This window comes from Mus musculus, chromosome 11 (assembly GCF_000001635.26).
Source record: "Mus musculus strain C57BL/6J chromosome 11, GRCm38.p6 C57BL/6J".
Classification (NCBI taxonomy): domain Eukaryota; kingdom Metazoa; phylum Chordata; class Mammalia; order Rodentia; family Muridae; genus Mus; species Mus musculus.
The window spans coordinates 53,647,398-53,675,002 of NC_000077.6; the positions used below are offsets into that span (position 1 = coordinate 53,647,398).

Below are 27,605 nucleotides of genomic sequence, written 5' to 3' on the forward strand. Positions count from 1 at the left end.
AGACTTACCTGCCTCTGGGATTTAAAGGTGTGCATCTCTCCTGGCTACTGCCTTTTCCCCATCACTGCAGTCAGGGCCTCTATAGCTTACTGGCAGATGCTGCCTGGCTGATGTGTTCTATTACACATTATTACATGTTATGTTCATATTATGTTCAGACTCCATGACAAGGAAATATTTGTGTTAGGTACCTGCCCAGTGGATCTGTCTTCAGCTTTGCTGTGGTGGTCAACGGGCAGTCTTGTTTTCTGGACCTTCTTGTGTTCTTGGGATAGACAGTCTGGTCATTGATTAGTCTAACCAGAATCAATACTTCTTGAATTCAGTAAGTAAATCTTTGCCCTGTGAGGATGGCCCTCTGTTCTCTTTCAGTGTCACAGAGGCCGTGAAGGACCAGAGAATGCTTAGAGAGTTGTGGCCCCCTGGGTGAGAATTGGGACCCTATTTTCTCAGCCAGGCCTGAAGTCCAAAATAATAAGCCACACTGGTCTGAGTCCAGGGGTCAGCAGGACCCAATCATTCTATAGGCTCAGAGGGACAAATGTTTCTGTTCTTTTTGGCTCCTGGCAGCTGTCTCACTCACTCGGCTTGGAACCCTTTCTCATTTCCAAGTACACTATTCTCTCCACATCCCATTTTCCCTCCACCATCTTATTAGGATGCTTAAAATGACACCCGGGACCTTCGTGGGACAATGTCTCCAAGTTAAAATACCTAGCTTTCATCACTGCTGCAGGGAATCCTTTACCAGGCAAGGAAGCTCAGCTGTAACGACAATCTGGGTATCGAGGGGGCTGAGCAGAGCCTGAGAACTGTATGCAAGGCAGCCTGTCCCTCAGCTTGTTAAATGTGGGCCACAACTCCAGAGCATCAGTCACCAAAAATTAAAACCCAGTGTCTTACTAAACCAAGGTCTTTCCAGCAGTGCATCCCCACAATGCAACCTTCAACTTCACTCTTTCCCTGGCTGTGGACACAGTAATGTACACTTTGTACTAGGCACAGCTACAGCACACAACGGACACTGCATAAAATATCCCGTCTCAAATTCAAGACTGCTCCATGTGACACATTAATGGCCCTACTCTACATATTTGCACTCTTAGAAGCATGTGGTTCAATTATAGAGTGAAGATGTTCCCGCCATCATCCTTCAGTTGCTGAGGTCTCTCACCACGCCCAGGGTGTCTCTCTCTGCCATCCTGCTTGAGATGGAAGCTCTCAGGTGTCCCTGCTGCCTTTGTTCCAAATCATGACGCTAACCCCCTAAAGTTAAAGGCTTTCTTCTTAAGTTGTCTAGGTCATGGTGTTCTATCTCATCAATAGAAAAAAATAACTAAGGTAGCAAATATCAAAATTGGCTTTGGCTGTGCTGTGTTGGAAGACTTGTTTTAAAATTTCTGAGTGTTGATTTGAGTTTCATAGCGGAATCCATCATTAAATGACTTGGGGTCAGGAATGTGGCCCAGTCAGTGGCGTGCTTGCCTGTTGTGTATGAAACCTTGGGTTAATTCTCAGCACTACGTACACTAGGCATAGCAATCCAAGTACCTGGGGGCAGAGGATCAGCAGCTCACAGCCAGCCTGGGCTAAAGGACTTTTTTTTTTTTTTAAGATTTATGTATATGAGTACACTGTAGCTGTCTTCACACACACCAGAAGAGGGGATCAGACCCCATTACAGATGGTTGTGAGCCACCATGTGGTTGCTGGGAATTGAACTCAGGACCTCTGGTAGAACAGACAGTGCTCTTAACCACTGAGCCATCTCTCCAGCTCCTAGAGGACCTTTCTCACAGTGTAAATAAATTTTGGTTTGGAAGTGACAGAATTTCCAAAAACTTTAAAAATTGCCATAAACCTCCCTTACCATTTGCATAGTTGTGAAAAAAAATTTTGTTTTCTGAGACAAGGTCTTGCTATGTATACAAGGCTGGCCTTGAATTACAAAGATCCACCTGGGATATCATACCTGGCTATGTGAAGCAACTTTAAAAGGGATCATAAAACTAACTACTAATCAACTCTGAAAAATGTTTAAGATGTTTTATATCCTCCTGAAGTATCAAATATCCACGAAGATTAACTCTGTATGTAAAACACCCACATCCATGCCCCAAATACACAAATATTTGCTTTTGTCTTTAATAGATAACATTGTATACCAAAGAATTATTTTAAAGTAATTTTTCTTATGATCTATTCTCAGTATGCATTTGATTGACGTGGTTTTATATTCCTGAAGGAAGACAGTGGGAAGAAAAAACCTTTGTTCTAGAGGTGACACCCAACAAATCTGCAGATGGCACAGAACAGGCCACCCAGCTGAGTGAGAGAACTGTTAGTGACATCTGGAAGCGTGTGACTTAGATGTGTCCTGTCTTCACAGGAGGCTTCAGCTGGCAATGCCGTGGAGATGTGTACTGGACTTCACCAGGCTCAGCCTCTGGAGTGAAAATGTGGTTTGCCTTTGCAGGTCTGTGCGTGGAGCAGGCTCCAGCTGCGTGAGTCTCCTTTCCAGCCACAGGAGAACCTGCTATTGAGAGTAACTGGGGCCAGGCCACATAGATAGACATGACAGACACAGAGGAGAGCGCCAGGCTTCTGCATGATGGGCAGATGAGGTCAGGACTGGGGAAACTCTTCTCTAACAGCCAGCCAGGGTACCTATCTGGTATGGCTGCATGGGGAGCGAACTGCGTATTCCACTAAATGATCACCGATGGCTTCTGTCACTCTGCCAGCCCCGTTCAATGACTGTGGTTTCAGGGGAGACCTAGACTCAGACAGGTCGTGTGCATGGATTCATGTGACAGCAGGGCTACGTATTAAATATACCTTCAAGCTTCAGAGAAAATAGTAATGTGTTTAAATGTCCACCCCTCCTGTCAGCACTGTTTATCTGGATGACATTCAGTTGGCAGGAAATGAAAGGCTGAGTGGTGCTGGGAGGTTGCTAGGCCTGTGGGAACTGTGTTCATCTTCACTCAAGGCAGCCTCCCGATCTTAGGGACTCTCAAACCTGACACACATGGTTCCCGTCACACAATCCATATCCTTCCCAAGACAAGTTAGTGAACATAAGAACCCAGGGAGCTGATGCTGCACTTGACAATCTCTGAGCACTGGTCCATGTTCTTCTTCACCCTGTAGAATTTCTCCACATACTCAGATCGCCCTAAGAGCTCCACAAAATCTTCATCGTGAGTGATTACCAGAAGTTGGAAGTTGCGCTGCTGTGAGCGACTTTTTATGATCCTGAAACAAGACATTGAGAATGCTTTTTTATTAATGGACATAGATTAGGAAAAGCCATTGGAAATCCTGTCAGATACAAGAACAGCTGTGTGGCATCCAGGCTTTTCCTGGGCCTTGTGTGACAGGGCCTTTGCCTGCCCTGCAAACAGAGGAGAGCTGAGGCCTTCAACCTAGGCAGGTAAGAGTCCTATCTCCTCCCACACACTGGGATGTGTAGCTCATTCCCCACCCATCTGGCTAAGAACTAGGTGAAGAATTTGGACTAGTTTCCTAAGATCCTAAGCTGCTACTGATGCAGCAGAAAGTCTTCTAGGAAAACTTAAAACATCAACCAGAGCCCAGCTCGCTCCTCTGCCCAGACTCCCAGACTTCTTTCAAAGTCTCAAGGTAGTTCGGGCAGACAACAGGCAGTGAGGGGAATAACACTACCTTCTGAGGAGCTGGGTCTACCTAGAATTCTTCCTCCCCCAGTCACTAGATGCCTCAGTGCAGTGACACACAGGGCCTGAGTGGGTGTATGGGGACATTTTTGCTCATCCTCAGCATGCTGAGGTATCGGCTATGAGTGAGATGCAACAAGGGTTTTAACTCAAACTTGTTTATCACTTGCCCGGGACTAGATGCACTTCATGTTTCAATACCACAACCCTCTTGCTGGTCCCCAGGACAATCAAGACCTGGCTGGAGGGCACAAGTGTCATCATCGTCCTGGAGCCAGGGGTGCACAAAAATACAAGTTGCCCTCCCCGGGGGCTTGCTGACATAAGTGAATGGGGTCACATGACTACAATTTAGCCTGGGCACCGTCTAATCACCAGTACTCTTTTTCCATATCAGCTCTAAGTATCTGGCCCAGGGCAAAGGCACCCCTGTGCTTGACATGAAGGATTCACAGGAAATACAGACAGCCCAGAACGCCTCGCCCTCACTTGCCCTATGCACACTTGGGGAGAGGCAAGATATGGCTGTGTCTCAATACTCCAGCTCCTTCTATTTGATAAGCACTGGTGTTCTAACTGCATATGTATCTGTGTGAGGATGTCAGATCCTCTGAGCTGGAGTTGTGAGCTGCCATGTGTGTGTTGAACACAAGTCCTCTGGAAGAGCAGCCAGTGTTCTTAACCACTGGCCACCCCTCCAGCCTCATGAGTTCTGTTTTGTTTTGTTTTTCAAGATAGCGTTTTTCTCTGTGTACCCTTGGCTGTCCTGGAACTCACTCTGTAGACCAGGCTGTCCTCCAACTCAGAAATCCACCTGCCTCCTCTCCCAAGTGCTGGGATCAAAGGTGTGCGCCACCACTGTCGGGCACGAGTTCTTTTTCAAGAGAATCTGGAGAACTACTATTGAAAAGCAAAGTGCAGAGCCTGGCCTCAACTGAATTCTTTTTGGTTTGGAGTTTTTGTGTTTGTTTGTTTTTGAGCCTGGCCTAGAATTCACTATGTGGTCAAGGCTGGCCCTGAACTCAGTAACCAGCCTGCCTTTGCCTCTAAGTGCTGGGATCAAAGATATGTGTCACCACACCTGGCTCTGTATTTTAAAAAAAATATTACAACCTGCCCCTAAACTTCAAATACTTACTCAACCAAAGCATGTGCAAGAGACTCAATGTTTTCTCGGTCGAGATTTGTTGTCGGCTCATCCAAGGCAAGGATGCCACAGTTCAGACAGAAGGTTTCCGCCAGGGCCAGTCGGATGATGAGAGACGCTAGCACCTGGAGAAAAGTTGCATAACACATGTGAGAACAGAAGGGCATGGTGGATGAACCGAGTGTGGTAGTGCACACCTTTAACCCCAGCACTCAGAAGGCAAAGGCAGGGAGATCTCTGAGTTTTAGGCCATCCCAGGCTATGTAGTAAGAGGTGGGAAATGTCACAGGTGGCTGAAGTCAAGGACAGTTCAATGGAGATACAAGCTTTTCTGGAAGGTGGACCATTAACCACATTTCTCTGCTTATCATTTGTGCTGAAATAAAATACCGAGAAACAGCCTGGAAGCATTCCAGATTTACTAAAAACTGGCATCACAGGCTAACGGTAGATGCATACAATTTATAAGCACTTGATAATATTAATAGCAGTCTTAAGATTCACCTGTACTTCACTACACAGACCAGACTGGCAGCAAACCCAGAGATCTGCCTGCCTCTGCCCTCTGAGCATTGGGACTAAAGGTGTATGAAACCACACCAGGCCTTACAGCCCTCAGCCATGAAACTGACTGGAAAATCCAAGGACACTACATCTTCCTAACCTCACAGGCACTTTAACTTCTAGAGAGATATCTTTAAATCTCCATAATTCTCTGGTCCAAAAGAGAAGCCAGGTAGTGTGTTCTAAATCACACCGTGTCTGCTTGTGTAATTGTGTCAATGAGGGAGAACAAATTCTATGTTGGAGTTACTAGAATATGGCTCTATTTGCATCTATCTGTAGGGAGCCTACTAAATACATTCATGGTTATTAAAAATGAGACATTAAACCCTCAGATTCAGCCCCAGCCCTCTCAGGGTTGGAGGGACACAGCAAAGGGACCCAGACTGTCTGGGCAGTGCATAGTGCTCTTGTGTGAGCTCTAACCTCACTGCCTGCTGAATTTCTGGGCTGCTGAATGCAGGGCAGTACACACTTTCCCTCTGACTCCCCGAGCAGGTCAGCAGAGTGCAGGAGCTTACTGTCCCTTGGAGGGGCAGACACTTCCTTCCTGCTTCTGACCCCTACTCCTGCCCGTTTACCACTACTCACTCACATGACGCTGCAGCTTGGCCCACAGCCTCTATACCATCCATCCGACACCTCTCCTTACACCAGGAGGCAAGCACTGCCAGTTTTCTCAATTTAAGAGCAGCTCTAGGAAAACTGACTTTTGTTCACAAACCATGTTTCAAACTCATTTATAGTCAACATTAGACATCAGCAAACAAAGCAGGCAGGGATCCTGTTTATAGATTACAAGTCAGTCATTTCTTCAGACTATGGTCTTGACAGTAACCTTCATTTGCCTGAAATCGGTGTGAGCTGCCTGGGTTGGCAGTAACGGGGATAATTATGCCAGTAATGTGACATCCTTCCCTAAGCCTGTGAAGTTTTATGAAAATCTGCTTTAATATGACAGCTCAGAATCCGCACTCTGTGTATGGTTAGCAGAAATCAAACATTCATGACCTTCCTGTGCTCCTGGGATGCAGGTCTCATGCTTTAGCCTTATTGAGACATCATTTCTCATCCTGACTTCCCCTGTACTCCAAACCTACATACTACCCCTCCTCCAGGAGCTTCATGTAGTGCCACTGTGTCTTATTTAAGTGGTAAGGGGCAGAAAGTCCCTATGATACCAAAGCTCTGACAGCAGATCTCTCTATTCAATGGTCTGAGGCCCAGCCCAAAGCTGTGCTGGGGAAATGGAGCTTAAGGCCCATGCAGGGGCTATATTCTCAGTGACACAGATTAGAATGTCTCCTAGTTTGCTGTGTTGTTTGTTCATCTGAATATGGCCCTCTGTAGCCCAGGCTGGGCTCACTCACTCTGTAGCCCAGGCTAACTGTGAACTTCTCTCTTGTCTCTACTTCCATGTGCTGGGATTATAGCCAAGTTTAGAGAGTGGTGGGGTCAACCCAAAGCCTGATCATGCTGGTCAAGCACTCTACCAACTTAGGCACGTCCTTCCCCCTACTAGTGTTATTTATGATTGGCAGTATAATTACTATTACTTCTGAGGTTCTGAGATGTTCCTGCCCATTGTTATACCAGAATGCATCTTTGGGGCCCATGAAACAGTGACTTTACTTTGAGGAATGCTGTGAAGTGAAAATGGGTTTGAGTAACTTTGACTCTTTTCCTTTTAAATATATTTATGTATGAGTGTTCGTCTTCCTGTATGACTGCATGACAGAAGAGGGGATCAGAGTCCATTGTAGAAGGTTGTGAACCACCATGTGGTTGCTAGGAATTGAACTTAGGACCTCTAAGAAAGGACAACCAGTGGTCTTAACCACTGAGCCATCTCTCCAGTCCCTTGACCCTTTTTTCTTAAAAGTGATCTTCAGAGGGCTACAGGGCATGTTGGCTGGCACCAGGATGGTGCACTGATGGTAGCCATGTCTGTCTCACAAGGTGGCCAGGAAGCTGTAGGAGCTTCTCGTTCATGTAATGGTCCTCTAAGACTTCTGTGACATCAGGGCCATCTTCCAGGCTAAGATGGCTCCCTAGATTGCTGATACCTGCCTTCTGTCCAGCACTGCATCGTCCACGCATGTCCAAGGCTGTGTCCCCCTTCAGCATCACCACTCGGTAGTTGTAATTTCGCCTTTTATCAGAAGCCGATACATTTTCATCAGCATCAGATCGAATTTCTATGTATTCAATATCTGAGACAGTAAGCAGAGTAATTTAGAGAACCTACACTACACCTTTGTCACTTAAACACATCGTCATAGAAGCCTGGGACGACAGTGAGTCTGATGTCCTTAGGAGCACTGGCTGCCTTGCAAACTCTCTGGCCAGGAAGACTCAGATCATGTGGTCTGCCCAGATGCAGCCTGGATGGCCCACCCCCGCCTGGGCCCAGCTCTTTTCTAAGAGTTTCCTTTGGGTACTTTTCTTATCACACTTGGGCCTATCCCTATCTGCGCTTTCACAGAACCCATTATGTCATCAGCTAAATGTGTCTGCTGCAGCCAATATGAGTCGTACAGGGCTTTGGAAGAGAAACTGCATTTTCATTTTGTTGTAAGATGTTGCAAAGATAAGAATTCTTAGAAAACTCTCAAAGACTTGCTCAGGAAGGGGTTTGAGAAGGCAAAGCTGGCAACTAAGGTCATACAGGAGAGGCTGTGGGCAGAGCTTTGGAACAAGCATTTGAGACACACCATGTTAGTTACCTTGCCCACGATAGGTACTCCGCCAAAGATCACGAATAATTTTGTTGATTTCTTCCATTTTCATACTGTGAAATTTCATAATTGCTCTGGAAAAAGGAAGTCAGTTTTACTTAATACAATATGTACTATTTATATGAAAGACATAACTATGTAGTAGTATATGCTAAATTATATATGAATATGTATACTAATAATGATAATAATATCACTGCCCTAGTACTTTTTTTTTTAAAGATTTATTTATTTATTATATGTAAGTACACTGTAGCTGTCTTCACACACTCCAGAAGAGGGCGTCAGATCTTGTTAGGATGGTTGTGAGCCACCATGTGTTTGCTGGGATTTGAACTCAGGACCTTTGGAAGAGCAGTTGGTGCTCTTAACCGCAAAACCATCTCTCCAGACCCCTAGTACTTTTAATTAGAAAAGTAGACTATGGAAAGGTCTAGAAAAAAGTTAAACAGGACCAAGCAGTGCCATTTCCCTGGTATTGAGAACTGCCAGGCCCCAAGTTGTCACGCATCTCCGTCTTTTCCTCTGGCATCCAAGGACTTCTTAAAGTACTCAGAAGCTGCAAGGGTTGAGTGTGGTGGTACACACACATACACACCTTTAATCCTGCACTCAGGAGGCAGAGGCCAGCCTGGTCTACACAGTAAATTCCCTAAAGCTATACAGTGAAACCCTGTCTAAAAACAAATCCCCAGAACCTTTTAGAAAATAAATCTTTAACAGACTTCTTTCCTAGGCCCTAAGATCACAATGGAGAGGGATTGGGGGGCAGCCTCTCCAGAACTGGCAAGAGGCCTGTTGCGGGCAGACCTATGTGCTAAGGCTGAGGGTGTAGCTAGCCAGAGGTTCTTGTCGCAGAACAAAGTAAAGTCTCTGGAACTGCTGTCTGGCCATTCTAGAATTTTTATTTCTCTTTGAGACAAGGGTCTCTACAGGCTGTCCTCTAGATCAAGCTGGCCTTGAACTCAGAGATCCACCTGATTCTGATTCATGAGTGTTGGGACTAAAGGTGTGTGCCACCATGCACCGTGGCCAGTTTTTCTAGAATTGCTAAGGTTCATCAAAAGCCAGCCCCTTCTACCTTTTATTTTTTAGATCTGTGAATTTTACCAACCCGAAGGCATCTGTGGCTCAAAAGGAGGCCTTGACTTAGAAGCCTGACTCTCTCATCAGTCACCAGGGCTAGTACCAGTGTGCACTAACCTCCACAGGCCTACCCTTACTTCAATTCTCTTTTAAAGCAGTAGTCTCTAGACACTGAAAGAAGAAATGCTTGTGAAAGCCAAAGCTTCCTGTTAAACCTGAACACCATGCCTGCCCTAGCTACCTCAGCTCTCAGGAGACAGGACTAACAAAGTCACTCCAGTGGTAGGAAGGCAAGTTTCACAGCTATCACCATGCAAAGGATGTGCGCGGACTCCCTTCCATTTGCTGGCCTCTTATCTGATATATACAAAAAAAGAAACTAAACGTAATGCCGCTGCCTCTGTACAATCATTCCGTGATCTTCTGGTCACCAGCCAAAGAGAAAGAAATGACTCAACATAAATACGTCTAAGTATCAGATGCAGGCTGCTGAAACAGTAAGCCTGGAGAAGCCTCTCTGCTTCACCAGGTCTCCATTTTCTAACCCACGCTCATCTCTGCCTGATACTTTATGCTTCTTTCATAAAGTGTAGACAAACCAGCTATTATTTTCTTAAAAAGGGAAAATGGTAACAAAAAGTATTTCACAGAATGTTTCGAGAACCAATCATATGTGAAGATTACTTTTCCAAAGCTTTATATGCTAGGATCCTAATTTTATAAATGGCCTTTTAAAATGTTATTTTTTTCCTCTGGTTGGTAACTAACATAAATAAGCTTGTGAATGGAGAACACACACCAAGTAGGGTAGAGAGTCAGAGCAGAGGGAGCCTCGTACAGAAAGGCTCAGGGTGTCACAGAAATGACGACTGCTACAGTTGGTCGGTCGGCTGGCCGGGCAGCTGAAGTTGGGTCTCTCTGGGAGTTAGCAGCACAGTGCGTAACCACTGGGGATGACCAAGGTGACTGCAGTAGGCCATCTAAAGAAGCAGCCACTGACGTAGCTTCACCTTCTGAAAGACAAGCTGTGCTCCAAGTCACATAACATCTCTCCAATCTCCAATTACTACGAAAACAGATCCTATAAAATTTGCCTGAGATACAGAAAGTGGCTAGGAAACTAGCAGCTTTGATTATGGTAGTTTTGTTGTTGTCTGTTTTTAAGGGAGTGAACAGACAAGAGTATTGTCAAATCTTCCAAGCATGTCTACCTTCTGGGTATACAAAGCAGTAGAAAGCAGGAGAAACTGAAAACAGCAAACACTTTTGGGCTTGTTTTTCCTGTGATGAGAGAGGTATCCTAAATGCGTTTAGTCATAAGGGCACTGAATAGAACACGTGCCTGTGGAGCCAGCCTTTCCTGCTGTACATGGAAACCAGGATAAGCACACCTCAGGCAAGCACGCCGTCTACCCCACCCCAGCCCCCTATCTCGGCTTACTGAGTAGTAGTTATCCTTAGAAAGCAAGAACAGTACAGCAGGAAGAGAGTTGTCCAAGGTAACACTGCATATCAGACTAAAGAAAAACTGACGAGCCAGTGACTATAAAAGGAACATTTGCTGCACTAGCACAGAGTTTTGGTAAAAATCACAAGTATATGACAAATGGAAGAAAATGTCTTTTCTTTCATAAAATGTCTCAGTCGGGCATCTATAGCAACAGCAAAAACAATCTAACACAGACATAAACACCCTTCCCACAATAACCAGGAAAGGCGCTGAAGCTTGTAAGACAGGAAAGAGAAAGGACTGAAGTGACAGGCAGCAATGGCACCTGCCACAGTTTCTGCAGGTAAGGTTTGACTGGATACCTAAACATTCAAGAAAATCAACTGAAATATTAAGATTACCCAATTAAGCAGAAATGAGCCTAGGTACGGGGTACAGGCCTTTAATCCATCATTGGGGGATGAATACAGGAGGACCTCAAGCTCACTGACCATCTGAAGTGATGAGCCCTAGAAACCCTCTTCCATACAGAGACCCTGTCTCAAAACAAAACAAAGCAAAAAAGATGAAGAGCTACTAGACATGTTCTCTCCTGTTTCCCCCCCCCCCCCCCCAAGTTAAAGTAACCCGAGGCTGGAGAGATGGCTCAAGTGGATTAGAGTAATAACTACTCTTCCAGAGGTCTTGAGTTCAATTCCCAGCAACCACATGGTGGCTCACAACCATCTGTAATGGGATCTGATGCCCTCTGCTAGTGTGTCTGAAGACAGCTACAGTGTACTCATACATAAAATAAATAATTCTTTAAAAAAAAAAGTTAGGGCTGGTGAGATGGCTCAGTGGGTAGGAGCACTGACTGCTCTTCCAAAGGTCCTGAGTTCATATCCCAGCAACCACATGGTGGCTCACAACCATCTGTAACAAGATCTGACCCCCTCTTCTGGAGTGTCTGAAGACAGCTACAGTGTACTTACTTACATATAATAAATAAATAAATCTTTAAAAAAAAATAAAATAAAAGTTAAAGTAACCAGTGTAATGGCACACACCTGCTACCCAAGGCTGGTCAGGAAGATTATTAGAGAATAACAGAAGAAAGAAGTTTTGTAATCTTGGATTTAGAAGCTCTGACTAAGGTACAGAACTATGAAGATATAAATTAAGTCCTCAATGGTGTCGTGAACAAAGTTAAAGGACAAGTGAGAACTTAAAATGAAAGAGAAGGAGCAATTTCAACCAGAGCATTTTCATGCAACAGTGGGTCATGGTGACACTGACAGTCTTATGCATATACTGAAAGTAGAAATACACACTTTACAAATGCTTTTGGCCAGGTGTTGGTGGCATTCTTCTTTAATCTCAGCACTTGGGAGGCACAGGCAGGTGGCTCTCTGAGTTTGAGGCCAGCCTGGTCTACAAATCAAGTTTCAGGACAGAGAGAGTTATGTAGAGAAACCCTGTCTCAAAAACAAACAAACAAAAAGTGCTTTTGGGAACCAATCTGGTATTAAGTTAAAAATGATCATACCCTCTGACCTAGTAGCTTCATTTCTAAGAAGCTATCTTTCTGGTCTATCTGCACAAGTATGCAAAGTCATATATACGGTAGCAGCAGTGGACAAATTTTAAAGTGTCCTAATGTCATTGGTTGAAATAGGTAAAATCTATTTTATGGATTATACAAAACATTAAAAGCAATGAAGCACACACACCTATGAACATAAAAGAAATACATGGTTATATATTAAAAAAAAACAAAAAAACAGTGAGTTGGGAGGTGGTGGCAGGTGGATCTAGGACTGGCTCAAGGTCAGTTTGGTCTACAGACTGAGTTCTCGGACAGCTAGGACTACACAGAGACCTTGTCTCAAAAATAGAAAATGAAAAAAGGGAAGAGAGCGATACCATTCACACTGTGCTGATGCACTGTGAGGGAAGCGGGGTTAGCAACGCAGGAGCGCCTTGGTGAGTAGCACTAGGCAGGCACTGTCACCAAGTACCAAGTCTACCCGGACCTGTGTTCTCAGACTTGCAGATGTGCAGTATGGAGAAGCATAAGGCACAAACAATATGGACTGAAAGGGAGGAGCCAACATGTCTATTTGTGAAGGGTTTAAGTGAACATTCCAAGAAGGAGAACTGCACAGGGAAACAGACATTAAGAGAACAAACTGTTCAGCTTGGTGAGGGGCACTGTGAGAAGAGATCGGGGTGACTGAAGTCTTTCCTATAATGACAAAAGGAACCACCTATTAGCCTAGAAGAAAAACAATGGGGCATGTATGGGTGAGAACCACAGGAGTGTGTAGAGGTGAAGCAGCTACCGCAGAGGCAGGTGAGCTTGGGAGAAGCTGATGGAAGGAAAGCTGTCCTGCAACACTGCCGCCACGCAGAAACCTGTGCAAACTGGAGCTGTCACTGCACTGAACTCCATTACTCTTTACACTTGTTACAGCACTACACAAAACTATCCTTAAACCAAAGATGACCTTAAGAATCTTTGCCGTCTCTTGAGGCAACAATTTAAAAAGGCATGAGTTTGAGGAGACAGTTGAGGACTAGTTATTTGGCAAGTACATAGCCCTGCTGTGGCCCAGAGTGCCGTCTGTCAGCTAAATGAATAACTGGGAAGTGGAACGTTTTCCTTGTAAAAACTGGCTCTCAAAAGACCATAAGAATGTCTAAGAACTAAGAAAACAGCAACTTATAAACGTATTCAGTTTTATAATGAAATACTCATTAATAGCTTGAAAGAGTACTTTAAAGACTTCTCTAATACTTCGCTGCATTTTGTGTGGATGAATGGTAGGTGGTTCTGGTGGCCCTGAGCCTTAGCATGTGATTTGCGAAATGACAAAGTTTCCCATCCAGAAGGCAGCATCTTGATGCTGGCCAGAGCGTCAAGAAGCCTTGTGCTAGTGAAGCTATTGTAATGGGAGGTGTCTCATTCCGCCTATAGAACTCGTGCCATCTGAACTCTGGATGGCAGTGACATCAACTCAAGCTCACTGCTAACTCCAGCAAAGGCAGCAGATGGTGGAAGCAGCTGTGCTTGTATGGACATGGTGGGGATATAAGAAATCTGTGACCTTCTTTCTGCTTAGCTTTATTACAGAACTAAAACTGCTCTAAACAATCAAGTATTAAAAGAAAAACAAGGGGGCTGGAGAGATGGCTCAGAGGTTGAGAGCACTGACTGCTCTTCTGAAGGTCCTGTGTTCAATTCCCAGCCACCACATGGTGGCTCACAACCATTCATAATGAGCTCTCATTCCCTCTTCTGGTGTGTCTGAAGACAGCTACATTGTACTTACATATAATAAATAAATCTAAAAAAAAAAAAAGAAAGAAAGGAAAACAAAATCAAACTCAGTGGTCTCAATGCAGCATGCAGAGTTGTTCTAGCCTATCTCCTCTGCTCCTTCACACAGGTACCCTTTGGATGCCAGGGACTGGACTGTTCAGCAGGGGGCTGCTCTTTCCTTTGCATCCAAGACAGCCAACTGCCTCCCATGCTTGCTCTTTAAAGGAGAAACTTGTGTGAGCCTGAGTTACTCTCTTCGGAAGCACACATGGCTTCCAGCCTGATGTCACGAATGGAGAGACATCAGGCCTTTTGTTGTTACTTAAAATGTTACTTTCCCACCCCACCATCTGGCCACTACTGTAGAATCAAACACTTAAGATGCAGCCATGAGAGAGCAGGTGCTTAAGAGGTTAGAACAGAATCATCCAAAGTGACCCAGGTTTCCTTCCTTAAGACCCGTCCAGTTCTTGCTTCCTTCCCGGTTCACACTATCTAAAGGCCTCAAGCTGAGAAGACAGATGATTAATGCAAAATCTGCATTACTGCTCACAGTAGCAAGTGTACAAACAAAGGCAAACCCTGAACCTGACTTCCCATGTCTCAAGCCATCTTGCTGACTAGTAACTAGAAAGACCAAACACGTATGGACTATTTCGTAATTATTATTTTAATTTGAAAGCATAAAAACTAAGTTAATGCAAATCAAGTTTGAAAAAAAGTAGCAAAGATACTTTCAAAGGCATTTTCTGAAATATACTTTCTTCTTTGTGTTTAAAGTTGTGCCAAACTTGATACATGGGTTGCCAAAAAAAATAAAAACAACAACAACAAAAAAAAAAAACCAAAAATGCAAACCTAGCTATGGTTTATTGGTGTTTAAAAAATTATGTTTAGTTATGTGTAGATATGCATATGTCTTTGTGGGCCTGTATACATGAATATAGGTGCCCAAGGAGCCCAGAGGCATAGGATGCCCTGGAGCTGAGTTTCGGGCAGCTGTGAGTCTCCTGGTGTGGGTGCAGAGAACTGACTCAGAATGCAGATGGAATATAGGTTTGTAACTGCTGACCCATCACTCTGGCCCCCATGATTGGCCTTTTAAATGTCCCTACTGCCCCAGAACTCAGTACCAGGAGAACCTTCTGACTCCTTATATTTGGGTCAGCAGAAGTCCTCCTGCTCGAAGAAATGGTACCATGTTCTAAACAAATTAGGATTTCTTCTTGGTGAACACAGAATCCTTAATTTGGCAAATTTAAGTGACTTTTCCCCCAAGTTAAAACTATTATGACTTGTAATCAATCTCCTACAGCATGCTACCATATAAAACTATAATGCATCCGTAGCCAGCACAGGGTGAGTCCTGAATGAGTTCTCCATCAGAGCTCCCCTTGAAGGCAGGGACCCAGGCTTTCAACAACCTGGCAGAGACCTGGCTACCCAGATACAAAGTTGTGGGACTTGCATGTTTCCCAAGTCTCAGAAGCAGAATGATGTAACACGTTTCACGCCTGAGCATTTTGGACAAGTGACACATTCTAATTTTGTTGAACTGTAGCGCTGTGCATAGGGTCACATCCTGAGCATGTTCCATCCTCGGCCAGCGCCTCTGGCAATGCTTCTGCTCACTGCGCTTTAGATGATTACTAATGACAGATGCTAATCAGCGCTTCTCGAAAATGCACTGTTAACTTCCTGTGTTACCTTAAATAGACGCTGTGCAACAGTGACACTACAGTGTGCTTTACTCTGAGACGACAAACAAGGAGGGAAATTTTAGACCTTTTTTTTTGGCAAGGAGAGAAGGCAAATTTAGGGATCACATATGAATCTTAGGACATCACTGTTTGCAGGAGAAACCCCACAGACTCCACTTGAAGGAAATTTTACTGCTATTTTTCTCCTTATTTAGAAGAATGAATCTGATTAGCAGATAAGATACCTCACTGAACAGTGTGGCAGTGCTCCTAAGCGAGCTAGATTTCTGGAAAGCACCCCTGCATCTCCTCACCTCAGCCCACTCCTGGCTGGCTCCAGAGAGCTCCCAGCTCCTCCTTGCTTACTCAGTGTGATACCTCACGTTCCTCTGTGGAAAGGCCCTTCCTCCCCAGGCCAGACAAGCCTGGTGGTATCAAGGCATTCCCCTGGCCGACCAGGCAGTTTAGGGAAAGAACAGGTTATGGCAGTCTTTATGACCTCTTTAATGCACATGTACCCATGCGGGCAGTGCCTTACTGAGTGACAGCAGGAGGGCTCCTGGACATAGTATTCTATGTTACACAGAAACAAGGAGCCAGGTACCATAAGCAAGGACAGAATTCACAGCAGACCTTTAAATGCAGCACAACCTCCCACCCTGTCACTGGTCCCCTAGGTCCCTCATGATCCCAAGTTCTGGCTCCCTTTACAGCAGAGTATGTTATCAACATTTCTCTCCCACCATTTTCTCCTAAACCAATTCCAACTCACAACTGCTGGCTTCCTAGTCATACACCTCCAACTTGTCAAATTCACTCCATTTTGAGTTACAACCTGTCCACCTCCCAGCTTCTGACCCACTTGTAAACTAGTCTATACTCTCCTCTTCTCTAGCAGTACCCTTTCTATATGGAACACCACTCCAGCTTCAAATGTCATAGGTATGTATTTAATTTCCTGCTTTAATTCTTTATTTGAAAACCTACACAAACATTAATGTACCCAACAAAGAACTTTTCCTTTTCTCTCCCAAACCCCTCCCCTTTCAGGAATAGCAACTTGTTCCCTGAGAGCCCGCTGCACAAGTGAGAACATGGAGAAACACCCATCCAGCCTCCCCGTCCCTCAACTTAGAAGTAAGCTGCATCAACTCCATCACCGCCACTGTTTCCCGTTTCTATGGCTACACCCAAGTCTTCTACCATCCACCATCTGTAGGGAACAGAGTTAAACTTCAACATGGGAGAATGGAGCCAGACCCAGATTAGCACTTGGAAGGCCCAGGCCAGCCTGGGTACGATGTGTACCCAGTACCCTATCTCAAAACAAACAACAAACAAGAGAGAGGAATGTGGCTTTCTGAGAGTTCAGGCCAGCCTGGTCTATAGAGGGAGTTCCAGGACAGCTACAGAGAAACCCTGTCTCGAAACAAACAAATGAAAACAACAAAACAAAAACAAAATAAAAAACCCTAAAACAAAACAAACAAACAAAAAGAAAGAAGGAAGGAAGACTATCAAAAGTATCTATATACAAAAAATCACTGTTTTCATAGACCAACGACAAACTATATGAAAACAATATCATTTACAACAGCTATAAAATCAAAATCCTGGGAATTACTTAAAGACGAGAAAGACTACTACAAAAAAACTTAAGAAACCAGTGACAGACTCAAAGAGAACACAGAAAAGTTGAAAGATGGCCCATGTCCACATTCATGGAATGGGAGTGTCACTCACCTGTCCCCTTGCTACCCAAACTGACCGCAGATTTCATGCAATCCATATCAAAATACCAAGGATAACTTCAGATAAGTAGGGGGAAAGTCAGTGATTCATATGGACCCATAAACAAGGAAGCAAGCAGACAAAACCCAAATAGTCAAAGCAATCTTGGACAAAAAAGACAACAGAAAGTTATCACATTACCACAGAGTAGTCTAAACACTACAGCAATCAGATCAGCACAGTACTGACCAAGAAATAGATACCAGATCAGTGGACCCAAACAGAGAGCTTAGGAATATAAGCATGTCTCTACTGCTCCCTGGTTTTCATGAAGAGGCTAAGGACAGACAGTGGGCAAAGGACAGTCTCTGATAAATGGTACAGGGACAGCTGAGAATCTAGATGCAGAGCATGAAACTAGACCTGTCTCTCTATACACAAAATGCAACATGGGTAACATTTAACATCTGAAACTCAGACTGTGGAAGGGAGCTCCAGGGCAATGCTTCACAATTCTGCAACAGGCAAGGGGTTGTTTTGAGGGGCAAGATCCTAAACGTCCTGGGAACAAACCCGAAAGAGACAAAGCTCCATCCGATTACAAAGCTTCTGCCAGCAGAGGAACCAGCTGAGTACAGAGCCTCAGACTGGGGAAAGCGTCACCTACTCACTTGGCTTGGTGAACAACCAGAACATACAAGGAACTTAAAAATGGGTGTCCACTGTGCTGTGGTGCTACGTGGTCTTAATCTTAGCACTCAGGAGGCAGAGGCAGGCAGATCCCTGAGTTCAAGGCCAGCCGGGTCTACATAGTGAGTTCCAGGACAGCCAGAGCTACACAGAGAAACCTTGTCTCAAATAACAAACAAACAACAACAAATGAGTGGTTTAATTATTTGGGTCCAGAAATTGCCCCATAAACCACAGGTACACAGCACTCAGTCAGACATAGTTTATTGAGCATTCGCTCCAGGGCTGATCAATTAGGGCTGCAGACCAGACTCCTACAGACCTTCTAAGCCTGAAATCCACAAACACCTGTGCCAAGTTATTTCACCAATCAGGATGCAGGGACAGGGGACTTCCTTAGGAACATGTCTTTGTGGTACACTTATCCTGTTCCCATTGGCTGGGGTAGTCAACTATGGCAGGGGACTTGCCTTGCCTAGCATTTATGTCTTACCTCGACAACCAGGGTGTCAGTTACCCACATACATGTCTCTGCCAAGCAGGATGCCAGCTCCCAGGGAGGTCTTAGAAACTTAAACTTTACTTGACTCTTACTCAGAATGAAGTCTTACTCCAAACGGCTTCTTATATTGATGCAGGTGTCTCTCTTATGTTGGGGTGCATCCCAGGGGCAGCTTATAAGCAAAAACCATAAAAACTCATACACAGGTACAAGGGGTGCTGCTGGGTGGTTGGTTCGGGTCCTAGTTTTATTGTGGCTAACTAAACAAAGCAGTTCTAACTGACCACTATTGGGATTTGTTCCCAAGAACACCAAGCATAGAACATAACACAATATGCAATCAACCCTGGCAGGAGAACGTTTCCTTGTAATATTAGTAACAGCAAGGGGCGACAGTAAGCCAGGCCTTAACATTATAAAGAAGAGGCAAATGAGCTGCACAGGAACTTCTCAAGATACACATGATCAGCAAACACAAAAACACACTGCTATCATTTGCCATCAGTGACATACACATAATTCATATAATGAGAGATCATCTCACTTCACTTAGAATGACTACTATAAAACAAAACGCTGGTAAGGATGCAGGAGATGGAGCTCTCATACACTCAAAAAGATCTCTGTGATTCTGAGGCCAGTCTACACAGCTCAGACCCCAACTCTAACAAGCTAGCAAACTAGCTCAGGGCTCAGCAGTTGCTGCACAAGCCTGATGACTTTAACTCAATCACTGGAACCCATGCAAAGATAGGTGGGAGCCAACTCACAAGGCTGTTCTCTGACCTCCACAGAGCTGCCCTGGCATGTACACGCACACACACCCCTCTCACAAGTGTACAAAAGCAATATACTTTTTTGAAGTTTAAAAAACATAAAACTCTGAAACCCACCAGGAAATATATTTGCCATACTATCCAAAGTATTACATGTTCCTAATATACACAATTTAAAAACTATCCTGAAAAGGCTGAGGACAGTGGCACATGCATTTAATCCCAGACCTTGGGAGGCAGAGGCAGGAAAGTCTCTGTGAGCTTGAGGCCAGCCTGGGCTATGTATCAAAGTTCCAGGCTATCCAAGATTGCATGGTGAGATCTTCTCCCCACCAAATTCTGAAAATAAAATATAACTAGAGAAGGGGGTGGTGATATCTAATCAGTGTCTATTGAATGTATGTGTGGCAATATTTTACTGGCCCCATTAATACATAATTGATAAGTTAATAAAATCAGTAATTTAAAAATACTATTCTGTTCTCTGGGGAGAGAGAGTTTCAAGATAGAGTTTCTCTGTGTAGCCCTGTCTATCTGGAAACTCACTTTGTATGCTGGCCTCAAACTCAGAGATCTACCTGCCTCAGCCTTCTGAATGCTGGGATTAAAGGCCAAGCTACAAAAATACTCTCTTCTTTTATTTTTAAGATTTATCTATTTTATGTGAGTACACTATCCTTCCCTTCAGACACACCAGAAGAGGGCATCAGATCCCATCGCAGATGGTTGTGAGCCACCACATGGTTGCTGGGAATTGAACTCAGGACCTCTGGAAGAGCAGTCAGTGCTCTTAACCACTGGGCCATCTCTCCAGCCCCAATACTCTAGACTTTAAAAAAAAAAAACTAAATAAATAAATAAACAAACATCAGAGGAGTGTCCATGAGAGCCACAACTGTCTCTCCCTTTAAACCCATTACATTAAACTCACAGCAATTCCCCTGCTTCAGCCTCTCACCTGCTGGGATGATAGGTACTGAGCCACAATATTGGGCTAGTAAAATCATCTTAAAAAACCAATCTGTGCTGGAGAGATGGCTCAGCCAGCCAGTAGTTCTTGGACTGGTTAGGGCAGGTATGCTTTATAGTATAAGCACATATGCAACATGCAAGTATTTTTTATTCCATAATATATATAAAATGTCATATACTTAAAGAGACAAAAATAGGGAAAAAAAGATAACCACAGTGTGCTAGCTGCTACCATTGCAGGAAACAAACCCCACGCAAGCACTTACTGGTCAAGAGTCTTGTAGTAGATGTCGAGGTCCTTGTTCACCAGCTCTGTGGTCCTCATGACGATCATCATTTCTCTGTACTTTTCCTCGGCATCCCGGAACTGAGGTTCTCGGAGCTCCTTTTTAAAGTGAAGAATTTCGTCTTCATAGCCTTTCTGACGCCCCAATGCCAAACTGTGATTTCTCTTTATAGTGTCTATGTTCTCTTCCAACTTCTGATGCTCACTAGAAAACATTAGTGAGGACCACTGTTTAGCTCTTTGGCAACCTAAGCAGAAAGTCCCTTCAGACAGCTCTTAGTCTCCTCAGAGACAGGCCTGGGACAGCAGCTCTCCTTGTTTCCTAAGACTTTGAGCTAATTCTCTTCCTTCCAAACTTCTGCAAGATTTAAGTTTCTGAGCAGCAAATTTATGTACACCAAATAACTCTCCTAACACATGAGCACCACGAAAGCCCCTAGGCTGTAGGCTCTGACAAGGCAGCTGGGGAGTCACACGCCAAGTCACACTCTTAGAACCAAGAACAACTACCAACTGCCAACCACGAGAAGTTACTGGGTAACAGGTGTCAATTAGTTTTATTTAAAATGTCAAAGACACAGTACAATTTTATCTGCAATAAATTACTTTCTATAGTAAAATTCATTAAAATTTTTCTGTTGCAAAAGTCTAAAAATCATAAGTATGCCCCAAAAGAAGTAAAATATTCAGAAAATTTTGGTATCCTCACATATGATACAGACTTCAATATATGCCTTAAATTCATTTATTTATTTATCAACTGCTTAATAAGTCCCTGTTGTTATGTGCTAGATATGACTCACAAGTTTAGGGAATTACTATATAGCCAACCTGGTTATCTATTTGGTTGATACTGTGCCATATCCGATAGTGAAAAGTCTGTTATGGAACCGATGCACTAAGCAGTCTGAAGCATGTTCAGCCAGGTGTGGTGGTGCATACCTTTGATCCCAGCACTTAGGACACTACCCAGTGTGGCTTTGTCTTAAAAAATAGCTGAATTTTAATCACAGAAGTAATTATTTAAAAAAAAAAAATCTAGCTTGTGCTGGAGAGATGACTCAGTAGTTAAGAGCATTGGCTGCTCCTCCAGAGCACCCTGGTTCAATTCCCACAACCCCACATTGTGGCTTACAATCACTTAAAGCCAACTCCAGGGGATCCAACACTGTCATCTTCCTTCTACATGCTCTACATGAATGTGGTGTACACACATACATGTAGGTAGGCAAAATACTCATGAAATAAATCAAAAGCAAAAAGAGAGAGAGAAAAAGAAAATATTGGGGGGAAAGGATCTGGGAGGACACTTCATTGCAGAATACCGGGCACTGGGAATCGAACCTAGGTGCTCTGGAAGAACAGCCATTACTCTTAATTACTGAGCCATCGCTCCAGCTCCTGGTTTCCTTATATTATAATAGTAAGAGCCATCACTGAAACACAATTTCATATTGGGTACACTAATCACATCTATAATTCCAGCCCTCAAGTGGTAGAGGCCAGAGCACTATGAGTTTGGGGCCTGCCCCGGATGTACCAGGAGACCCCCAAAAATAAACAACAAACACTATTTATGAAAACCTACTTTTTCATTTGTAAAACTTGCATTTGTCCCATCTCCTTCAAGTGTTGTTTTCGTTCTTCTTCCACTTCTTTTAGTTCATCTCTCCTTTTTCTTAGTGTAAGGTTATCCTGTAGCCACCTTTCCTGTATCTAGACATAAACATTGTTATCCGTTAACAAAAATAAACAAGCTGATGACATGACCTCCCTAACAAGCCACTAACAGGCACATGCAGAAGAATTTTTAACAAATTTTGAGATCAATACAAACTAAAGTCTCCCTAAGACTTTATTCCCTGATCTTTTCATCTCCTACGCGTGCCCAGACTGTACGATCCTTTAGAGGACATCAGATGCAATCTCGGCCTTCAGGATGACAAATACAAGTTGAGTGGCCCTACTCTGAATAGACAAACCCCACACAATGGGTTTAATAGCATTTCAGAGTTTTGGATTAGAGATGTTCAACTAGTAATGTAATTACTACAAAATCCAAAGAACTACAGGATATGAAACACTGCTAATGCCTAATCCTCGGATGAATGAAACTACCAATAATCCCACAAAGGAGTGGAAATTACACACAGCTGTGCATTTGAGATTATTCTGCCAGTTGACCTAGAGTATTAAAAACTGGCTATTGATTCTAAGTATTCTTAATCCTTAAAAAAAAATTCAAGCCAAGCATAGTGGTGCATGCCTTAATTCTAGCATTCAGGAGGCAGAGACAGGTGCATTTCTGTGGGTTGGAGGCCAAAGCTGGTCTACAGGACAGCTAGGGCTGTCACACAGAGACAACTTGTCTCAAATAAACAAAGACAGAAAAGAAAAAAAGATATTCAATCACTAGGCAAGAGTGATAAACAACTCCCTGGAGAGTTTTCCTGGTGATTACAATGAATTACAAGAGAAAAATATTAAGAGACAATTTAGAAGCTGACATTGGTAGGAAAAACTTGTAGCAACTCAGTGATATGGGAGCAGAGGGAATAGCAGAGCTCTGACTGTGCTTGTTTGACTGTACTTGCTTCCAACAGTGAAGGACCTGGGTGCTAGGGGGGGGAGACACTAGGAGAGTGGAGACCTCACACTTGCTGGAGGTTTATATCCAACTGTACTCCTGACAACCACTATCTTCAGATTGTTACAAGATTATCAGTAAGTATGGTAAGCTGAGTGTAGTGGTGCACGCCTGAGTCCTAGCACTCAGGAAGCAGAGGCCGGACAATCTGAGCTCAAGGCAGGTCTGGTCTACATAGTGAGACTCTCAAGAAAGAAAAAAAGTTAAGACACCATTATGCAAATTCTTTTCCCCTCCCTCCCTCCCTCCCTCCCTCCCTCCCTCCCTCCCTCCCTCCCTCCCTCCCTCCCTCCCTCCCTCCCTCCCTCTTTCTTTCTTTCTTTCTTTCTTTCTTTCTTTCTTTCTTTCTTTCTTTCTTTCTTTCTTTCTTTCTTTCTTTCTTTCTTTCTTTCTTTCTTTCTTTCTTTCTCTGGCTGGCCTTGAACTCAGAAATCCACCTGCTTCTGTCTCCCAAGTGCTGGGATTAAAGGCTGGGATTAAGGGCGGTTATGCAAATTCTTGAAAGCATTGTTATAAACAGCTTAAGGTAGCCAAAGTGACAAGATTGTAAGTGTTCAATGGCTGAAGCAACCCAAGACACACTGCAGGCAGCTGTGCTCTCTGAAGCCTTGCCATGGAGAACCCAGCTTAGAGTTTTTCCTTACTAGGAAAATGGAAAGCTTGCTTTCATCTGGTATGATCTAATATGTGAATTAACTTTTGTGACTACATGAAAGAGCTCGTTATAAAGTGCTATCATCACCCTGCAGGTAAGGCTGACTATCATGGAAAATTCCTAATCTGGCCGCACAGTCCTCAGAAAGACAGGACTTTCTTTTAGGTTAACTTCTGTTCTTACTTTAATTGGAAAGCACGTAGGTAAAAAGCAACAGCTGGTGAAGTCAGGTGATGCTCTCAGTTTAAAACTGGATAATTTTAGGCAAACTAATTTAAATTGTCTAAGTATCAGCTTGCATGGGATGTGGTTATGATGCCACCTACTGTAAACTTAACCCTGTGAAGGTTAAGGCAGGCAGGACAGTGCTTGACTTAGTACGCGCCTAGAAAAGCTTTGGGCTCCAACTGTCCTTCCTATTGTAAGCAGTGGGACTTCTAACAGCACCTCACAAATATCAAGAATAAGATAATGACAGGAAGATTGGTTAGCACTCCAAGTTCATCAGTACTGTGTGATGCTTTGCACGGGCCTGTGTGCGGCAGTCAGGACAACCTTGAGGGTCACTCCTCAGTCTACTTAGTGACCCTGGAACTCACCAGTAAGCACTAGGCACAGCCTGTCTCTGCCTGTGTGCCACACTGCTTGGCTTTCACCACTGCTGTTTCATATTGTATTCGGAACTTGACAAAAGAGGAAAGAGGGTGAACTTATTATAATTTTATGACTTGGGTAAGTCAGATAATCTCTACTTTCCCTTCATATATATTCCTTCACTGAACGAAGAAGGGAGGTAGAGTAGACTTCAAATTACTTCTTTAGGATGAACTTTTTTTTTTTTTCTGGAGAGGAACGGTTTTACTTGGCTTACACTTCCATGACACTGTTCACTATCAGAGGAAATCAGCACAGAAACTTTAACAGTGCAGGGACCTGGAGGCAGGAGCTGATACAGAGGCCATGGAGGAACACTGCTTACTGGTCTGCTCCTCATGACTTGCTCAGCCTGCGCGCTCACTCTCTCGCTCTCGCTCTCTCTCTCTCCTTCCTATTCACTTTACATCCCGCTCGCTCGCTGCCTCCTCCCACAATCCTACTCCCTCCCCTTCTCCTTTGATGTGGGGGCCTCCCTGGTATCTTCCCACCCTGGCATGTCAAGTCTCCGTTAGGCACGGCACATCATGACTTAACAAGCACATATCAAGTCAGTTTCCAGCCACAGAGCTCAGCTCATACAGTAAAGCACACACAGTCTGCCACTTTCGACTTCCAGAGAGACAGAGCCCATAGCATACAGATCTGTGAGGGGGAAATCATTAGGACAGTTGACTCACAAAATTACAGAGGATAAGGGGAAGCTCACAACAAGGTGTTGGCAAACTCAAGATTCCAGGAGGCCAGAAACACAGCTCCGTGTGTCAAGCCCAAGAACCTGAGGGGCAATGGTCTTAAGTTCTGGGTTTTCTCTTCCTCCTGTCTCTGCCACCCTCGTGCTGGGATTCCAATGTTTAACACTGCATGTGTAACATACATGTGCACAGTTTATGCAGTGCTAGTGATCAAATCCAAGGCCTCCTACATGCTAGGTAAGTACCCTACCTACTGAGCTATTTCTCCAGCCCAAGAGCCTGGAGGTCTGATGTCCAAGAGCAAAAGCAGTGTGTCCCACAGGACTTGGAAAACAGTTTAGCAGTTAGAGCGCTTGCTGCTCTTGCAGAGGATGGAGTCTGTTTTCTGGCACCCACGCTGGTAGCTCACAATCACCTGTAACTTCTGTCCCAGCAAATCTGATGCCGTCATATGGTCTCTCTACCATACACACACACACACACACACACACACACTAAAATAAATCTTCAAAAAGAATGCATTTTTGCTAAAATGTCATCAGAGAAATTCTTTTCTTTCTTCTCCGGGCTCCCAGCCCATTGCAAGGTGCCTGCTCACACTACAGGATGACTTTCCAGATACATGAACGAGGTCAGGCCACCTGCCCTTGTACTGATATTTCACATGTGAAACGCCTGGGCATGGTTGTTCATGCCTGTAATCCCAGAACTTGGGAGGTCAAAACAGAATGGTCAGGAGTTCAAGGTTCTCAGCAACACTAGTTACAGGTCAGCCTGCACTGCATGGCCCTGTCTCAAAGAAACAATAAAAATATTTGGTGATACCCAGCCATATACCCAGCTGCTCTAGCTAATCCTCAAAAGGCAAATATTTAACAATAAACTATATCCTCAAGTCTTCAAATAAAATGTAGCTATCATGTATAACAAAGTAAATAAAGCAAACATCCAATTTGGCTTAAGACAATATGAACACAAAGCTGGACAATAATGGCACACACCTTTAATCCGAGCACTCAGGAGGCAGAGACAGAAGGATCTCTGTGAGTTCTGATCTACAGTGTGACCAGCGTTACACAGAGAAACTCTGTCTTGAAAAACAAAACAAACAAACAAAAAACCCAACACAAACAGAAAAAGGATGTTGTTTCGAGGACACTAACTACCAAGCCTGCCTGCCTAAGGCATGCTGAAGGTAACATGTCAACTTAATTTCTTTTTTAGCTTTTTGAGACAGGGTTTCTCTGTGTAGGCCCTACTGTCCTGGAACTCCATCTGTAGACCAGGCTAAACTAGAAATCTAACTGCTGGGATTAAAGGCATGAGTCTAGAAAAGATAATGTCTCAATCTAACTTTAACTATACTATAGACATTAATTTTATTAATAGAGAAAATAACACACATACCAACTCCAAAATGACTTTTTATTTTCCTTGTATAGAACTTTTAAGGATACACTGGGACTTAGTCCTATGCCTAGCCTACATAATGAGATCTGTCTTTTTTTTTAAAACGCCTATAAGTTAATATGTAAGAGCAAAACACATTAATTGAAAAGACAGAAAGTAATACAAATGTAAGATACATATATAAACTTAAGTATATGTGCAAATATAAACATTTATCTCTGTGTGTATCTGCTGACACAGAAGTAAAACTTTTCTTCACGATTAAACAAAGATCTAATGGAAACAACATCCAGGAAGAAGACTGGGAGGAGGAGGAGGGAGATACTTAATTGTAGCCCCAGCTGGCCTTGAACTCAAGAGATGCACCCGCCTCTGCCTTCTGAGTGCTGAGACTAAAACCATGTGCTACCATCACCATGCCTGGCTTTTTATGTTTAAACTTTTACCACCCAAGTCCTTTGCTAAAAATAAATGTGAAAAATAAAAAATAAAGAAGAGAAATGACAAGTTATTTCCTCTATTGGCCTTTTGTCCAGTTTATCTTCTATTTTAATGGCAGACAGTGCTGACAGGCTCCTTCGGGCAGCCAGCCTACCTTCTGTGTGTCGATGTCTTGCCTCATGGTTCCCATGTCTTTATTTATCTTTTCTCTGTGTTTCTCACATTCATTTAGTTGAACAGCAACTCCATTAAGTTCAGTTTCTTTTTGCTAAAATAAATAAATAAATAAAAATTAAAAATTTAAAAATCATTAAGTGCATGAAATAAAAACAAAGAAATATTAATTTTGTTTTAATTACCTTCTTGTAGTCATCTTTTCCATCTTGAATATAATTCTCTATGTCTTTCATGTAACCATGAATATTTTTAACTTTCTCTTTGATATCATTAATCTGTGGG

General features: G+C 43.6%; 1 protein-coding gene across 1 annotated transcript in view, besides 9 other annotated features; it reads right to left on the reverse strand.

The window, feature by feature from the left end:
• Positions 192-24,955: a locus control region, noted in NCBI's record as "Th2 cytokine locus control region; 25 kb fragment containing elements necessary for LCR activity". NCBI's record gives its function as "LCR activity" and the evidence as "EXISTENCE:transgenic organism evidence [ECO:0001131][PMID:12871646]".
• The window catches only part of Rad50 (RAD50 double strand break repair protein), a 57,801-nt gene continuing 32,317 nt past the window's right edge, over positions 2,122-27,605 (reverse strand). Inside the window, exons 18-25 of the mRNA NM_009012.2 lie at positions 27,506-27,598; positions 27,301-27,414; positions 22,233-22,360; positions 20,625-20,849; positions 8,136-8,221; positions 7,480-7,622; positions 4,837-4,970; positions 2,122-3,258 (exon numbers count right to left, since the gene is read on the reverse strand). Of these exons, the coding sequence (NP_033038.2) occupies positions 3,072-3,258; positions 4,837-4,970; positions 7,480-7,622; positions 8,136-8,221; positions 20,625-20,849; positions 22,233-22,360; positions 27,301-27,414; positions 27,506-27,598 (1,110 nt within the window). The 3' untranslated portion in view covers positions 2,122-3,071. The remainder of the gene's footprint in view (positions 3,259-4,836; positions 4,971-7,479; positions 7,623-8,135; positions 8,222-20,624; positions 20,850-22,232; positions 22,361-27,300; positions 27,415-27,505; positions 27,599-27,605) is intronic.
• Positions 3,259-4,231: a DNAseI hypersensitive site, noted in NCBI's record as "RHS7, also known as RAD50-C or LCR-C; the nucleotide coordinates are approximate for this feature". NCBI's record gives its function as "essential for long-range interactions, PMID:15608641" and the evidence as "EXISTENCE:in vivo cleavage assay evidence [ECO:0001075][PMID:15589174, PMID:15507491]".
• Positions 3,766-3,795: a protein binding site, noted in NCBI's record as "YY1-binding site". NCBI's record gives the evidence for it as "EXISTENCE:protein binding evidence [ECO:0000024][PMID:23248301]".
• Positions 7,834-10,046: a DNAseI hypersensitive site, noted in NCBI's record as "RHS6, includes two fragments, also known as RAD50-A or LCR-A and RAD50-B or LCR-B; the nucleotide coordinates are approximate for this feature". NCBI's record gives its function as "essential for Th2 cytokine expression, PMID:23569250" and the evidence as "EXISTENCE:in vivo cleavage assay evidence [ECO:0001075][PMID:15589174, PMID:15507491]".
• Positions 9,531-9,557: a protein binding site, noted in NCBI's record as "Oct-1-binding site I". NCBI's record gives the evidence for it as "EXISTENCE:protein binding evidence [ECO:0000024][PMID:24613343]".
• Positions 9,594-9,619: a protein binding site, noted in NCBI's record as "Oct-1-binding site II". NCBI's record gives the evidence for it as "EXISTENCE:protein binding evidence [ECO:0000024][PMID:24613343]".
• Positions 15,283-16,167: a DNAseI hypersensitive site, noted in NCBI's record as "RHS5, includes two fragments, also known as RAD50-O or LCR-O; the nucleotide coordinates are approximate for this feature". NCBI's record gives the evidence for it as "EXISTENCE:in vivo cleavage assay evidence [ECO:0001075][PMID:15589174, PMID:15507491]".
• Positions 15,675-15,695: a protein binding site, noted in NCBI's record as "RHS5 Ets-1-binding site". NCBI's record gives the evidence for it as "COORDINATES:sequence alignment evidence [ECO:0000200][PMID:20038639]".
• Positions 22,462-24,907: a DNAseI hypersensitive site, noted in NCBI's record as "RHS4; the nucleotide coordinates are approximate for this feature". NCBI's record gives the evidence for it as "EXISTENCE:in vivo cleavage assay evidence [ECO:0001075][PMID:15589174]".